General features: G+C 33.6%; 1 protein-coding gene across 1 annotated transcript in view; it reads right to left on the reverse strand.

Annotated features, from left to right (window-relative positions):
- Positions 1-16,898, reverse strand: part of GYRA (DNA GYRASE A) — a 35,643-nt gene that overhangs the window by 17,493 nt on the left and 1,252 nt on the right. Inside the window, exons 2-13 of the mRNA XM_088111004.1 lie at positions 15,924-15,993; positions 15,706-15,771; positions 12,972-13,073; positions 10,978-11,022; positions 10,777-10,875; positions 10,593-10,679; positions 8,760-8,830; positions 4,097-4,205; positions 3,921-3,983; positions 2,645-2,710; positions 2,421-2,509; positions 567-615 (exon numbers count right to left, since the gene is read on the reverse strand). Of these exons, the coding sequence (XP_087967130.1) occupies positions 567-615; positions 2,421-2,509; positions 2,645-2,710; positions 3,921-3,983; positions 4,097-4,205; positions 8,760-8,830; positions 10,593-10,679; positions 10,777-10,875; positions 10,978-11,022; positions 12,972-13,073; positions 15,706-15,771; positions 15,924-15,993 (916 nt within the window). The remainder of the gene's footprint in view (positions 1-566; positions 616-2,420; positions 2,510-2,644; positions 2,711-3,920; positions 3,984-4,096; positions 4,206-8,759; positions 8,831-10,592; positions 10,680-10,776; positions 10,876-10,977; positions 11,023-12,971; positions 13,074-15,705; positions 15,772-15,923; positions 15,994-16,898) is intronic.

The raw sequence follows: 16,898 nt of genomic DNA on the forward strand, positions 1-16,898 counted from the left end.
AGGACGAACTAGTTGGAGTGAAAAGCACAAACTAGTATGCATCTCTTCCTGATCAATTCACACAATAAAAGAAACCAAATTAGGGTTTTCCTAAACCGGGTCAAGCAAGGGATCCAGTTCGGAGTAAGACCAGAATTTGGTTTCACCCACAAATCACGCTGTGATTCTTGTTAGAATCACATTTCATGCAGTTCCGAGAGAAATAAAACATAGATATTATATTCAATTAAAAAAATATTATGGGTTCAAAAAGGGACATTAATAATAATAAAAGGAAAAGGATGAAATTCAATTTAAAAACTTCATAATCCGTTTCTGGATTTAATAATAATGTAGTAACAATGAATCTATTTTTATTTAAAAAATAAAGGCGTATTAGTTGTTCTGAATCAGTACATGGATAAAGGTTTGTTTTTCGTAGGGACAAGAAATTTATTGAAGAATATCAACAAGTTCTTAACAAGAAAACCAATATTATGCTTGATAAAAATCAAGAACGTCTTTCAAAAAAACATTTCAAGAGATGAAGAGAACACCATAGAGTTCTTGGGCAAGTAAGGACTTACCTGGAGTAATTCCTTCAGCCCCATTTGTTTAGGTTGTCCATTTAGAATGCTTCAAAGAAATCAGTCAATAAATAACATTCAAATTAAGACATGTAGCTTCTAAAGAGTAAAAAATAAATTAGAGAAGCAACATAAGAAAGAACAAAGCAATAAGATGACCAAAAATTGATTGAATTCAGATTATAGAACAAGAACCAACCATATGCATTTGGCAAATATGTCTTTGCTAATATTGATGTTAATGAATATTAGAGTGCCCTCTGCTCCAACAATGAGATACCAACATCATTAAAAAAATATTACGAAGTATTAACAGAAATATCAAATGTATGGTCCAAGGTTACTTTATCAATTTTCTGTTCCACAAAGTTTTTCCAACTCACTCATTCTCTCCTCCCTTACATTCTTCTCTTTCTATAACTATTTTCCCACTTCTCCCCTCCTGCATCCCTCTTTTTTTAGCAAGATGAATAGAAATAATTATAAGAGACGATACTAAATTTAATTAGTTGCACAACCTTCAATCCTTGACTAAATCATATAATAATAAAACGGAGTTTTTAAATATTTGCAAGAATGCAAACGAAATATCTATTGGGAAAAATTGCATTCACATCCTATGAAATCTAGATAAATGACTCTCACACCCTCTATAATTTTAGATCAATGTTTTCACACAAATATAAAGTTTTATATTTCGATAACCCACCCTCAAAAGCAAGCTAGCTATTTGAGAACCAAAGACTTACACACTCCAACAAGCATTCCATACAACTCCATGTCGAACATAGGCACCACATAATACCCAATTTCCAATCACACACTAAGAGTTGGTGTCTCAGTGGCTTTCACTCTATAACACTTCACTCAACTCTCTTGCAGGTCAAAACTCTCCTCCAGTCAGAATCCTTCATCATTATTTCTTTTCAAAAAACCGACAACCAGCTCAATTACCAAATCATAAGCACTCGAGAAACTCACTCTCAAAAGCTAGATATTGAACAGGAAGAACCAAGCGCTTAAATACTCCACTGAGTGGGGCGCTTATCAATTGTGTATTGACACTTTCAAAAAAGTGATACTGTCATGTAAGTATAGATTGTCTTATAAAAATATAAAAATTTAGTCTTAGATATTGTAAGATAATGTTAGATATTGTTAGTCACAATATATAAAAATATCTTAAATTTACCATATTTATGTGTATTTTCCATTACTAAGGTTAGAAGGGAAGAATCAAAGAGGAAGATTATGCAAAATACTTGGCAAGATCATAGAGGAAAAGTCATGATGTGATCATTGCAGAAAACCAAGCCCTTATCTTGAATACAGTTCCTGCATTTTCAGTGAAAGTTCACAGGCATGCTGCTTCAACTGATTACCCCAGCTTGAGCTCGGAGAGAGGAGGTATAGCTGTCAAATTGATAGCTGTCCCAAGCTAGTTTAAGTTCCTTCTTGTTAAGCTTTAGTAGTTAGTTGCTTGCTCAGTTACAAGCTATTTAGGTTTCCCTTTGTATAAATACTGTTTTCTGTCACAATGTAACTCTTCTCAATTACATAATCTTCAAAAAAATTATATTACTTCTCCCTCTTTGACATCTGACAAATTTCGACCAACAAATATCCAAACCAAAAATTAAACAAGTTATGTACCAGTAAGATTCACAGGCCTCCAAGGAGATCCAAGACCAAAATATTTGTAAAATATATTTATCTATCCCAATACAAATCTTATAGAGATCCGTCAAAGCATCATAAGTGTCACCACAATGAGTATCATTGACCAGAGCATTTCAGAACAGTATATTCACCATCTAAAAACATGTGTAATAGTGTAAACAACAAACAACTTACCCCACCATATTACAGCTAAACGTAGATTGCAGAGATGTTAAGCGATAAAGATTATTCAGAACAATCGATGGATCCGATCCCCGCTTCAGCTGCACAGTGACAGAGATTTGTTATATCAACCCACCCACCCAACAGTCTCTTCTCCTTTTCCTATTTTTCTCTGTTTATGTATGTGCCTATTCAATAAGATAGCAGAGGAGTAGAGCCATATTTATGTATAATACCTCAATGACTATACGCATTCCAGATCGGTCACTCTCATCCCGAATATCACTTATACCGTCTAGACTCTGTTAAACAATAAAAAACAAAATTAGATTACAAAATACGCATAATAGATGCAGTATGCAAGTTAAACAAAAGAATAACTTGGAATAAAAAAAAATACTTCATAAGTGGAAACATAAAACCAAAAATCAAACCTGAGCTCAAAGTAACATATGCTTGCATATAATTCACAAGATATAAGTATGAGAAACAACTTACAAGCTATCTGCTTGTCCAATTGTGTGTGTGTGTGTGTACACATGAATGATTCAACGTAAAACCTTGTAATATTCAACCAACCAAATCATGTTCCCAAAGGTAAGTCATTATCACCAACAGAATCACTTTTCAAACATATTACATAAGAAAATAAAACCATAACTTCATTAAAAACTCCAAATGATAGTATAGCAGCAGACATCAAAGAAATTGTAAAAAATACAATGATCTGGGAGATAAGAGTTTCTTAAATATCTATTTCACCAAATGGACTAGATATTTAGTCTGATGAGTTCAAGGCATCTTGGGAAGTTGTGACACCCTACTTGTAAATTATGACATTCACAATACTTGTAACACACTTGCATATAATTCACAGGATTGTAGGTGGAAAATACATTCAGAAAAATTCTTTCACTTTTTCTCAATAGAATCAATATAATACAATTTTTCAAATGGGTTGACTCTATTTCTAGTCCTTACAAATAGGAAAATGTGCACTTTTAGTCCCTCAAAAAATTTCACCACTTGTTGGTCCCTCTTTTAGGGAAAAGTTTCGTATGTGATCCTTATTTCAATAAATGAAAGAGCAAACATCAGATTATTTAAACTGTTTAAAACAGTTTTTATATAACCTGTTTTCATATTTATTTAAATTCAAAAAAATACTATGCTTCTTCAACACTAGAATCATTAATGCTACTTAGAAATGTCATATTATCCAATAACCACCACTATAGATCTTAAGGGAGAATGAGACAATGACAAAAACAGAGGAGATATTGTTCATAAGGACCATAAAATTTTCAAAACTTTTAAATTAAAAAACTAACCTAACACCATCCAAATGTCGACTCCTAAAGAAGTTTCCAAACACCCCATAATCACCACTCCTCCACCTCTCAATATATCATTAACTATCACAAAAGTATACAAGCATGCAACTTCAAGAAGATAAAAGTGTATTGACATTACAGTATTTTGAGAAAATCTTTTTCTGCAACACGGTAATACCTTATTTTCTACAAGTTCAGCAATCTTCTCAACTAAACTTGCTTTGTTGGTCTGGTAAGGAATCTACTCCAATCATAAAATAAAATCAGTATTCAATCTTCCACAGAAAACAAAGCAAATATAACAAATTTTCTAATGTCAAATCTAGTATAATCTTGTATAATCTAGAACGTCACCTCTTTTATGATTATTGCAGTCCGTTTAGTCTTAGAATCAAGTAATTCAATATCAGTTTTCCCTCTGATAACAACACGTCCTCGACCAGTACGATATGCCTCTAAGATCCTTATGAATAAAGAGAATATATCAAACCAAAAATCACATAGTAAAACAAATGCAAAAAGGAATACAAAGTAAAAGAGAAGAAAAAAAAATGTATCAAAACCAATATTGACAAACTTGAAAGTTTACATAAACTCATGAGGCCCAGTAAACTTGTAAGAGTTTACTTTACATAAAAAAAAATTATACGAATAACATCCTAATAGAAATAAGTCCACAAATTATATAACCAAATAAATAAGTTCAAAAAAATGTAAAATCCTCTAATGGCAACATCATCTCCATCCAACTCTTCCCCTCATGAAAGTTGTGCATCTTCATTAGCACCAAAAGTTATGTTATCAAGATCAAGAGCATCTAGAGCTAGATCTGTTGTTGATCCATCTAAGTGAACATTTTCACCATCACCTTGCTCAATCTCAACAACATCATTTGCCTCTCCAGTTATTCATTCATCATCTAATTCAATGTCATGAAATGGAAGAGCAACCGTTTTTTGAATTTGTCAACTTTTCAACTTCAAGTTATACATCACATAAACTAAATCATTCATCTTTTTCTTATGCAAACAATTTCTTCTCTTTGTATGTGTTAGGATATTTATCCTATTTTATCATCATTATATTGTATCAAGGTTACCCTATTTATCATGATTATATTGTGTTAAAAGTTACCCTATTTATCATGATTATATTGTGTCTAGGATTACCCTATTTATCATGATTATATTGCGTCTAGGTTAACCTATTTATCATGTACTCTTGTATCAATTTATTCTTATAAATAGAAGATTATGAGAGGATCAATTAAGCCCTCTAGAAATCTCAAGTTGGTATCAGAGCAGGTTGTCTGAATCTTTTCTACCGTTGTCGCCGGTGGCAGTGGCCGTTGCCACCGGCGGCCTTAAAAATTTCATCTTTTCTTAAATACCTCAATGAGCAGTCTTGTTTTGGTTTCTATCTAGTCTCCAAACCCTAGTTGTTGTCCGCAATTGTCCGGGACTATTTGTCGCTGTCTGGCACGATTTGCCGCTGTCTGGTGTCGTTTGTCGCTGTCTGGTGCCATTTATCGTTGGCACTATTTTTCCACTGTGAGGAGCTGTCCACATAAGTTTGTCACCATCAACCTCTATTTCCTATCATTCTGACGTTGTCCGCTAATGCTCGCCACCGCCACAGTTTAGTCTGGCGACCAATGGATCTGGATTGCCTCCTTGAGCGATGGTCAACCCTGCTTGTGTCAAGGGCTAGTTCTCATGCTAGCGTCGCCACGTGCGACACATCTGTCAGACGTCTGCCGCTACCGTCACATTTTCTACGACAAAGTTAGGGGTTTTGTCCCCTCAAGGAGCGTGACTCATCCTTGGTAGTCGGTGCCTCATTCTCCTCCACACGCACTGTCATGAACGACTTTTCTCCGATCATCTTCCAACGCGTGTTTGTCACAAGTCACCTTCCCAGTGTCAGAATCATACCACGTCACTGTCTCGCTGGACCAAAAGAAAAAAATATTCTATGTTTCAGCATTGTTCCTTAGCCTCTTTCATAATGTGTGTTTAGCTTTGCATATTGTAGCAGTTGTAATGTTCCGAATGGCTTATGTCATTTATTTACAAGTCTCCGAGGAGAGTCAGTGCTATTAGTTGGTTAACACCAAAGAATTTCAACACCAAAGTCATAGGTTGAAGGTTCCTCATGACATGAGGGGAGTCTATTTCTATCAAGATTCAGAATCTTAGTCAAACAATTTCATCAGTCCCTTGTCAGATCTGTTTTTGGATCCTTTGATGAATAAATGAGCCCATTATGATCTTCCACCTTCACGATTTGTCATCGACACGTCGTCATTTTCGTCGTTTACGTGAGGGGAGTATGTTTCCAGCCACTGCAATATGTTTTCAGCCACTGCATGTCCCATAGTCAGTGATGTCAGTCCCTTCAGTTTTGTCCTTTCAACCATTGCAGGCCCCCATCACCTCATCAGTCAGTGATGGCAGTTCCTGTAGTTTTGTCGCTTTCCGCCACTACAGGCCCTATCAGTCAGTGATGGTATTTTAGTCCCTACAGTTTGTCGTTGTCTACCATTGTTGGCTGTTATCCACTTTTAATGGAAATCTCATTTATCAAAGTCATCCTTGTTAAAGTTTCGTAGTGTTAGTTGAAGTTTTGTGGTTGTCCACTGATGGCCAATATTATTCTCCTTAAGCTGATGTGAGTTGTTTGTCAATCTGTGTTTTTGCACTTTTGTTATCCGTTGACCATTATCATCGATTTGCTGCACACTCTTGAAGACGAGTCCTATATTTCAAGAAGGGTTTCTTTGGCTATGCTGGATTGTGAGTTCAATTTTTGAAGCATATGTGTGTATCTTGTTCGAAGCCAAAGTTACCACGTCTATTGTCTCGACATTTTAGACAAGTTGATTTTGTTGGATTCAATTTATTTATTCCAAGTTTGGTACATACAATTTGTATGCTCCAGCTTGAGGGGGAGTGCTAGAATATTTACCCTATTTATCATGATTATATTGCATCTAGGATTACCCATTTATCACGATTATATTGTGTCTAGGTTACCCTATTTATCATGTACTCTTGTATCAATTTATTCTTATAAATAGAAGATTATGAGAGGGATCAATTAAGTCCTCTAGAAATCTCAAGTGTATGAACCTAAAATTAAATATCAAATTTCAATAAAAATATAAACCTAATAAAGAAAATTATAAGTTATAAACCATTTAAAATACCATTTCAAATGAGCTCCAATTACACTCATATCCCGAAAAACTACAGGTCAAGCTTAGAATTTGAATAGCAAATCTCTTCAACTCTAGAGTTCCATCCCCAAACATCTCTCACCATTCACTAGGATTTAATGCTTTCATGCATTCCTTTGCATATACCATTCCAAAAAGTCCTCTACCAAAATGAAATTCAAAAATTTTCAAATTATTTTATATTCTTACTTGTAGTGGCAACTTTTTAAAACTAAAGACCTTATGTCCTCCTTCAACACACTCACTCTCTTCATGGTCTTCATCAATGATATTTAACTTTTTTCTCTTTAACAAAGCATCCTAGGTTCTACAACTATTTTTATCATCAAATTTGTCACTTCTTCCCAAACAAAAGCACAAAGTTTAGAATCCTCCCTCATTCCAACAAGATCATGTTTAAATCTAAATATGTCTCCTCTCACAATCTGAGCAATAATTACAAGCAATAATTACATTTAACTTTTCTACCATTGTCCCTAATATCTAACATGTGTTTCCATCCAATATCTAATCAGTTTCTCAGACCATTTTTACTTCTACTTTTAACACATGAGAATGCACTTGGATTAGTATCAACTAGTCTGATGCATTTCCAGAAAAAATGGTCTATGTTTTCACTACAAAGTGCAAAGCAGCTTACAAATTAAAAGGGCCAACAAACAGTAAAAAAAAAATTTGCTTACACAAACAAACAGTGCACACAGGAGCAAAATTTAGACTGAGCGACCAAAGAAGGAATCGCAACCAGCTGTGACAGCGAGATGGTGGCCGACGGCAAGCGTGAAAGTCGCATACAGTGATGCAACAAAGGACGACAGCAAGATGATCCGCAAAGAGGAGTGCGATGGCCACAGAGATTGACGCAAGGGGGATAGGGTGAACGGACAACGACACGATGTAATGTGATGGCCAGAGACAACGATGCAGCAACTCAAAAAAAACGAAGGGTCTTAACATCAAAGCCCTAATCAGGTCATGTTTCCCCCTAAATATGACCTTGTTTTGCACATTTTATCCTCCTTTCAAGCTCGCAAAAATGTTGCTAACTCATGATTTCACACGACTCTAACGATTCCACACACAATTCTACTGATTTTAGTTCGAAAACATGTTTTCTTTCAAGTTAAGACAGAAGCTTTGTCTAGGAATGTAAACTCAGTCTGAGTTAACGAGATAACTCGCAAGTTTGATAACCATGATCATAGGAAAAACTAATAAAACTAACTAATGATATATCAAGTGGTTATAAATGTTTGAAGCCAAAAAGAATGATTAAAAGCATGGTAATACGGGTTATAAAGATTCAAATTCAAAGTGACATCATTTTTATTATCCTAAATTTCTCATTCTACTACGTAATCAACAATTCTTAATTAAAAAAGTCCATGCAATGAAGGAGCATATAATTGTTTATGAATTATATCAACAATCCATATACCATTACCAGAACACACCCCATGATGATTGATGTTGTCACAAAAAAGTAAAGAGGAAAGCTAGCAACAAAATATATCATACACTCTACTATTGGCTAAAATATATATTAAACTATAAAATCATGAGTGAGATTCAATAAGTATGGGTGGGACCCGCATCTCTTGTGATTTCCAACAAACTTTCAGCCGATAAGAAAGTTTGTTGGTAGCTTTTCTAAATGAGTAAACAATTCAAAACTAAATTGTCATCGTCAATGTTTTCAGTAGTATACACATGGTGTAAAATGGCCAGTGAACAATGGAAAAAAAATATAAATAAGAATAGTGAAATAGTTACACTTACCCAAGATTTCCCATAATCAGCCCTCCTGTTGGAAAATCAGGTCCAGGCATGTATTCAAGCAATTCTTGCAACTACAACACACCAAAATCAATCCAGGTTTGACATTAAACAAGAGGAAGGGAGTTGAATATTAAAATCAAAAAACACAGAAATTCCTCCACTTTTTTTTAAGAAAATTAGTACTTATTAACTTTGAACTGCATCTGTGTATTGTATTAGAATCCCTAGAATCCCAGGAGGATATTATGGACAAAGTATATGAGGACGGAATGTTCAAGTGAGGAATTGGAGGGAGAGATACAAGGCCCCTCAAAAGTCCTGTGCTATTTCTGCTCTCTCAAGTGGTCAATTTTGTCTTGCACTGATGTGTACTCACAAATGATACTGAAATCTCGTAACAGCTTACACAAAAAAGTTGACTTACAAAAGAAAATTGTGTTCCACTAACTTTCGCATGCATGTTTCAAACCAATTTCAAGGAAAAAATTTATGAACATTGTAAAAGATTTGACTGACAATGACAACTTCACTGTAAGAAAAAAACAATAGGCAAATACCTTTGATGCAAAGATAGTAGTACATTTGAGAGAACGTTTCTTGATATGGGTGATTCAATTAATGAAGGTTTGCAGGGTTTTTTTAGTATAATGTCAAAATTGTCATTGGGTTTATTTTTAAAAATATAAACATTTTCTGGTTAAAAAACTTAGTTGAGGAAAGAAAAATAAAAAAGAATATCTTACAAAATATTATATATTCGAAAAAGATAATATATTAATAGTCAATAATAAGTATAAAAAATTAAAGAAAAATACAACAAATAGAATTATATTAAAAATAGAATATTAGATACAAGGGTATATCTATCACTTACTCCTCATTTCATGCTCCATTTTCTCTTTCAAAATTTTCCCTACAGCTCATCACAAATCACCCAAAATTAAATACACACAATTCTCAGAAATCTCATCAATCCCTCCAGAACCCACGAATAGTGAATAACCTTAACCTATAATGCATTAGAAGGGAAGGGAAATGAGGGAGCTAAAATCCCCCTTTACATTTTCTCCCCTTCAACAATGCCAGATTTGGTTGGACGCAGTGAAAATGATTTATTATTTTTGGAGTATTTTGGAAAAACTATCCTCCTAGATATTTCCTAGCCCCCTCACAGTTTATCATTGGTAAATTTATTTGCAAAACCAAAGCTCGTTCAGGGATTGATAACTCTTGTCTGGACAGCAGTACCAAAGAAGATTAATAGTAATGGTTGCTGCAAATTCAGAGGCTAACTCACATAATATTTGGGTTGCGTAATAAACAGTTTAGAGTCAGTCACACGTTTGTTCTTAAATTATCAATCCCTTGGGACTTGTTGGAAGTCCCACATTGACTACAGATATTGCCAATTCATAGTTTATAAGTGGGTGCAAACCTCACCCTACAAGCCGGTTTTGTGAAGATGAGTTAGGCTTAAAGTCCACTTCTAACATGATATCAGAGTCATGGTTAGAGCCTATCGTAGCGATATTTGTTGTTTGTTGGACATATTGTTTCACCCGCTATCGGACCGCTATTAGGCCACCCATTAAAAATGTCTAGTCCCACGCTCGAGATGTATATATCTCGGCGTGAAGGGGGTGTGTTGGATAGAGATAAGGTCAATTCATAGTTTATAAGTGGGTGCAAACCTCATCCTACAAGCCAGTTTTGTGGGATTGAGTTAAGCTTAAAGTCCACTTCTAACAGAACTGAACTCATTGTTCTGTTGAACAACCTTTGTATTTCCTGTCTTAAGAGATTCCATTTAAGAGAGAGAGAGTTAGCACTCACGGTAGCTTCTGGATTATGAATCAACACACGCAGGACATCTACAACTTCCCCAAGATTATGAGGAGGAATATTAGTTGCCATGCCAACCTGATGAAGATAAAAGATGGACAGATCCACATGAGTATATGTGTCATTTGTCAAGAAAACACATGTTTCAGGTATTTGAAAGAAAACCCAAAATCACCGCAATGCCAGAAGAACCATTCAACAATAAAGTTGGAAGACGAGCTGGTAGAAGTGATGGTTCCTTTTGGGAATTATCGAAATTTGGAACAAAATCAACCTGCAATCAGGAATATAAGAACATAAAATGCACTTCAATTAGGGATGTTAAATTAATTAAGAAAAAACAGAAATCACAGTGCAAAGAACAGCAGTGACAAACTGTATCTTGCTCTAGATCTGCCAACAGCAATGCTTCAGTCAGATCCTGAAAATTCAGAACAAAAACAAAGTAACATCCATCAAAATATCTTTCAATTTGTCAAATCAATTCAACAAACAAGGAACAACAGAACGAAAAAAAGAAAAAAAAACAACATGCTTAGATCAAATCAAACATCATACTGATATCTTAACCCCAAATTTAATTAATAACTAAATCAGTATTCACAGAGCACTTAAAACGGCCCCCATAGAAACGTTCCAATGATGAGTACATGTTATTGGGTTTTGTTGACCACAAGGTGCTTCTAAGTGATATATTATTGTAAATAGCTTCCATTTGTCCTTAGTATGGGTAGCTAGGAGTTACTTATGGATGCTGTCACTTAGTTGCTAGAGTGGGTAGTTGGAAGACAGCTGTGACAGCTACCAATAGACAGCTGTCACTAACTGCTTTCAAGAGTAGCTATAAAGCTCACTGATGTAACAGATTCAAAAAAAATAATGATTTCAAACTTTTATCTAAAAAATTTCTTCTTTTCTCTTAGGAAAAGTAACATGGTATAGATGTTATCCTAGATTCAATAACACTGGTCACCTGCCATGTTATTACCCATATACGATACCAAATAATGCTTGACATGAGTCGTGTGATGGGAAGAATCCAAATCTCCCGTTTGCTAGAGATAAAGCCTAAAAGAAGTGTATATTAAAAACCAGATTTCTGGTATAAAGCTACAAAGCTTTATACTTTTCTCCCAGCTATCTAAGAGTAGCTGTAAAGCTCATTGATGTAAAAGATTCAAAATAATTAATGATACTCTAAGAAATTATCTTCTCCTTTTCCTGTATGAACTGTAACATGGTATCAAATGTAATCATATATTCATTAACAATGGACACCTGCCATATTATTATCCATATACCACACCGAATAATGCTTGACACGAGTAGTACACTGGGAAGAATCCAAATCTTATATCTGCTAGAGATAATGTCTTAAAAGAGAATATAAATGGATAACAACCCCACTTTACAAGCCAGATTTCTAGTATGAAGCTATAAAACTATATACTTTTCTCTCAGTACTCTAAGGGTAGCTATAAAGCTCATTGATGTAACAGAGTCAAAATAACTAATGATATCATACTTTTCTCCAAAAAAAGTCTCTTCTCCTTTTCTTTTATGAAATGTAAGGTATCAGATTTTATCCTAGATTCACTAACAATTGTCACCTGCCATGTTATTATCCATATACCTTGCCAAATAATGCTTGACATGAGTGGTGTATAGGGAAGAATCCAAATTTCATATCAGGTAGAGATAAAACTAAGATTGTCAACCTCGAGAGTTTACATAGAAGAGTTTACTTCACAAGAAAAAAAAATTATATAAATAACATCCTAATTCAAATAAGTCCACAAAATTATATAACTTCAAATAAATAAGTTTATAAAAATATTGTAAACCAAAAATTGAAATGTCAAAAATGTCTATGTATAATCCTCTAATCCTCTAATAATGGCCTCATCATCTACGTCATCCTCTTCGTCCAACTCTTCCCCTCATGAAAGTGTTGTAATGTTCCCAAATGTTATGTTATCAAGATCAAGAGCATCTAGAGCAAGATCTGTTGTTGCTCCATCTAAGTGAACATTTTCACCATCATTTTCAACTTTAGCTTGCTCAATCCCAACAACATCATTTGCCTCTTCAGTTATCCATTGATAATCTAATTCAATGTCACCAAATGGAAGAGTGACAGTTTTTCGAATTTATCTACATTTCAACTTCAAGTTATCCATCACATAAACTAAATCATTCATCTTTTTCTGAAGCAAACAATTCCTCGTCTTTGTATGAACCCAAAATGACATCAAATTTTTAGTAAAAATATAAACATATACATTGCATGGACACTTTCTGATATAAAAGCAAGAGTGATCTAATTGGACAGTTTAGATTAAAAATAATAAATCAGATGTTAAAACCTACGTCCAGTCTGCACTCTGTATAACGCATGGCAGCAGGCGGATCAGCATCAATTGACCCAAAATTCCCATGACCTTGGATCAAAGGACTGCGTAAGGAAAAATCCTGAAAGAAATTGAAAAGCATATACATCATGACAACAGGAAAAGAGAGTAAACAAAGACTTTAAAATGGAATACAACACTTCAAATTAACAACTGCCCATTATATCCCAAAATAAACTACATAAAATAATAATGTCAATGGTTCCTTCAAAAGGGACAAATGTAAAATAGCACTTTAGGTGAAAGGAACTTCATCATTTCCAATTTAGTGGAAACACATATACAGATAGGTAGGCTGATCAAGAAAGCTTGTAATGCTAAAATACCATGACAGTCTCAGGAAAATTACTTCCTTATTCAACAATATCAAAGAAAACTAAAATAACAAGAATATAGCGCTTATTTAAAATAATTACACTAATGCACCAAAACAAACATTTTAGAGACATATTTTAGTAAATAGCTATCAAGTCTTCAATTGAGCATCTGATGCAATGGAAATGTAATCAACTGTTATCAATAATGGCAGAGGGCCAAATATCTGCCACCCAAACAAGCCATTGCAGCTTATGGCATCTGCCATAGTGGATGCCTTAACAAATTGTCTAAATTGGGCAAAAATTTGCCATGCCATTCCTCCATGGAACCAACATTTAACAACAATAACTTCGATAAAAATTAACTACAATCTCAAAAAGGTTAAGGTCATAATCATACAAGAAAAACCCAAACCATAGGGTCTAATCCATCTCACACTCCAGAGGAATGATAAATAAGATTTAATTAGTAATTTGATCCTTATGTTTAGGTCTTTAATTCATTTTGATCCCAATATTTTTCGTATTCAATTGAGTACCTACTTTTTAAAAGACTCAATTGAGTACCAACTTTTGTAGAAAAGACCCCGTCAGTTAGATTAACGTTGATGTCGTTTGGAAGTGCTTCATGTCATATGGGTCAATCACGTGTAGAAATTTGGATCACCTACTTGGAAGGTTCCACATGTCAAAATCAAAGAGGTTCCAAGGTAGAAAATTACTCAGATTTTGACAAGTAGCAAACCTAGAATTTGGCATGTGACACTTTCAAACAATGTTAACATCAATTTCACATAAGAGACCATATTAAGTCTTTTTACACCAATTTGGGAGCACAAACAAGTTTTCTAAAGTATTAAATCATTGGGGTTGCAACTCATATCATATTGTGAGATATAAATAGTGTATCATGCAATACTTACTACCATGGTCACATCACCATCTAGTGATAACAAAGAAGATTTTCAGAAGAAAAAAAAAACTAAACTTTACACGGACCATAAATAAAGAAAAAAAGAAGGAATAAACCATTTTTTATCAAATTTACATGGGTTAAAAACAAATTTCATCCAAATAAAATAGTAAGTTTTTAAAGAAACAGTTATTGCCAATAATGGGAAAATATTTTCTTTTTTTGCAACTTTCTATAGAGAACTTTTCAAAGGGAAAAATACTTAATTACCATAAGTTATCAGTCATCAAACACCTTAACTGATACCACAGAAAACATTCAACGGCCCAGAATATATTAGCATGTTCATATGCACCTATTTCAGGGGAAGAAACTGATTTTGCAGAATAACTTTTAAAAAATCTGATGTTAGGAAAAATTATCAATATAATGTGTACCAAAAAAATTATACTATTAAAAAAAAAAACTTTTTTCTGTAGAACAGGGTTTTCTATCACATGCAAAGTGCTGGCAATACACTCTCTCTAACACACACTTCACTATTCCTAAGAAAATATTGGAAACTACAAAATTAGGAGAGTTGTTAAATGGTAAAAATTAAATGCTTTCCAATAAATTTTGGCCATTAGTATAGGATGTGTTCAAAAGAGAATGTGAGAGAGTATGTTGCCAGTTGTTAGGATATTTATCCTATTTTATCATCATTATAGTGTGTCAAGGGTTACCCTATATATCATGATTATATTGTGTCTAGGATTACTCCATTTATCATGATTATATTGTGTCTAGGGTTACCCTATTTATCATATATTTGTGTATCAATTTATTCTTATAAATAGAAGATTGTGAGAGGGATCAATTAAGCCCTCTAGAATTTTTACAGTTTCAATCTTAAGTCTCTTTATCTTTTGTTTTCTCATTGTATCTTCAAAATGTATTTTTTAAGTACAAAACTAAGTTTTACAAATAACTCCATAATGCATGCCCTTTACTATAATTTTACATAAAAATGAAGTTCTTTTTGTTTATAATCTTGTAGAATCCTATATTATACATATAGTAACTCATGATATAAGAATCAATTCATGAGATTAGAATTAATTAGATTAATTCTATATTTATGTTATTAGCCAACAATATGATAACGGGAAATTTTGCAATTGTTTCCTTCCATAGAAATCAAATAGCTCCTTAGTGGTCTTAACATAACATATGGAATTCATCATATGCCTTCTTGGTTTCTCCAATTCTCAACACTTTTAAACAATCTCAACACTTTAGATTTAACAATTTATATTAAAATCACCTTCTTTATTTTTTAACAAACAAAAAAAATGCTCAAATTAATGATTATAACAATAATCGACTATAACATACTTAATTATTGAAATGTTTCTCCACAACTAGGCCATACGCAACAATATATTAAGTATGAAGCTGGAAAGTGAAAGGTAAATGTATACCTGGGCCATTCGAACCAAGGAATCATATACAGCAGTGTCTCCATGAGGATGGAATTTTCCCAATACCTACAAATAACAGCATCATATAGCACCACAACAAACAAAAAGAAAATAGCAATGGGATAATAATTTGATGAGTAGTCCGAAACTGCTTCAAGACAAACATATTAAATCATTCAACAACATTAAGAATTTAACGTCAAGGGCTACATAGTCACCTCTCCAACAACTCTCGCACACTTCTTGAAAGGTTTTTTGGATGAGAGACCAAGCTCGTGCATTGCAAATCTGAATTCAAAATAGTAGATTATATTGAAATCAAATCTCAACTACAATTGTCAAAATGCAACAACTCAATATTAGAATAGTGGGATGATTCACATTCCCAAATATGTGTATTCAAGATCAGCTTTAATTACTTAGGATTACATTTCCTAGATTTCACTCTATTCAATAAATTGTGTTCAGATAAGCATAATTAGAATTTTTATTTCTTATTCCCATTTAACTGGCATAATTCAGAAAATTACTATTAAAAGTGGCTAGTGAAGACAGAAGAGTACAATTAGACAATTTGGAATACAACCTATACTTTGTTAACGCTACACTTTAAACTATAAGTGACCATCTCAAAAACTTCACATAATGAAAAGAAGTGATGATGGGCTTAAACTAAACGTGAATCAATGCAACATTTAATACAAATACAATTCATGAAGGACAAGCACAAAGATGTTATGATTGAGAAAATTCACTACAAATGACAAAGACCTGTTTCAATAAGTATTAAAATTTTGAACTGCATTAATATTGTGAACCAATAATTCACACAATAGAATTACTCATGGTAAAAGCATAATAAGCTCCCACATGGCAAAAGTCAAACAGTGACAGACTAATGCAAGTGACAAATTTAATACCGAATTCCAAACACAATCCACCAGAGACACGAGGAATACAGGCAGAAATGCATTATAAGTCTGTCTCTTCCCCCACAAAAAAAAAAAAAACTAAATTACTTCTGTTTTTTCATCCATTGTTATTAAAATAACCAGTTACAGCAATGTTCTCATACATAAGGTGAGGGAAAGAAAATTTGGAAGTTTAAAGAGTAAAAGAAAACTCGTAAAATTCTGAAGTACGAAGTATCACCAATGTCAGTCAAACATGTTTCCGACCCCGACGCAAACATG

This window comes from Vigna umbellata, chromosome 3 (genome assembly GCF_029865625.1).
Source record: "Vigna umbellata cultivar VRB3 chromosome 3, Vumbellata_1.0, whole genome shotgun sequence".
In the NCBI taxonomy this organism is placed as follows: domain Eukaryota; kingdom Viridiplantae; phylum Streptophyta; class Magnoliopsida; order Fabales; family Fabaceae; genus Vigna; species Vigna umbellata.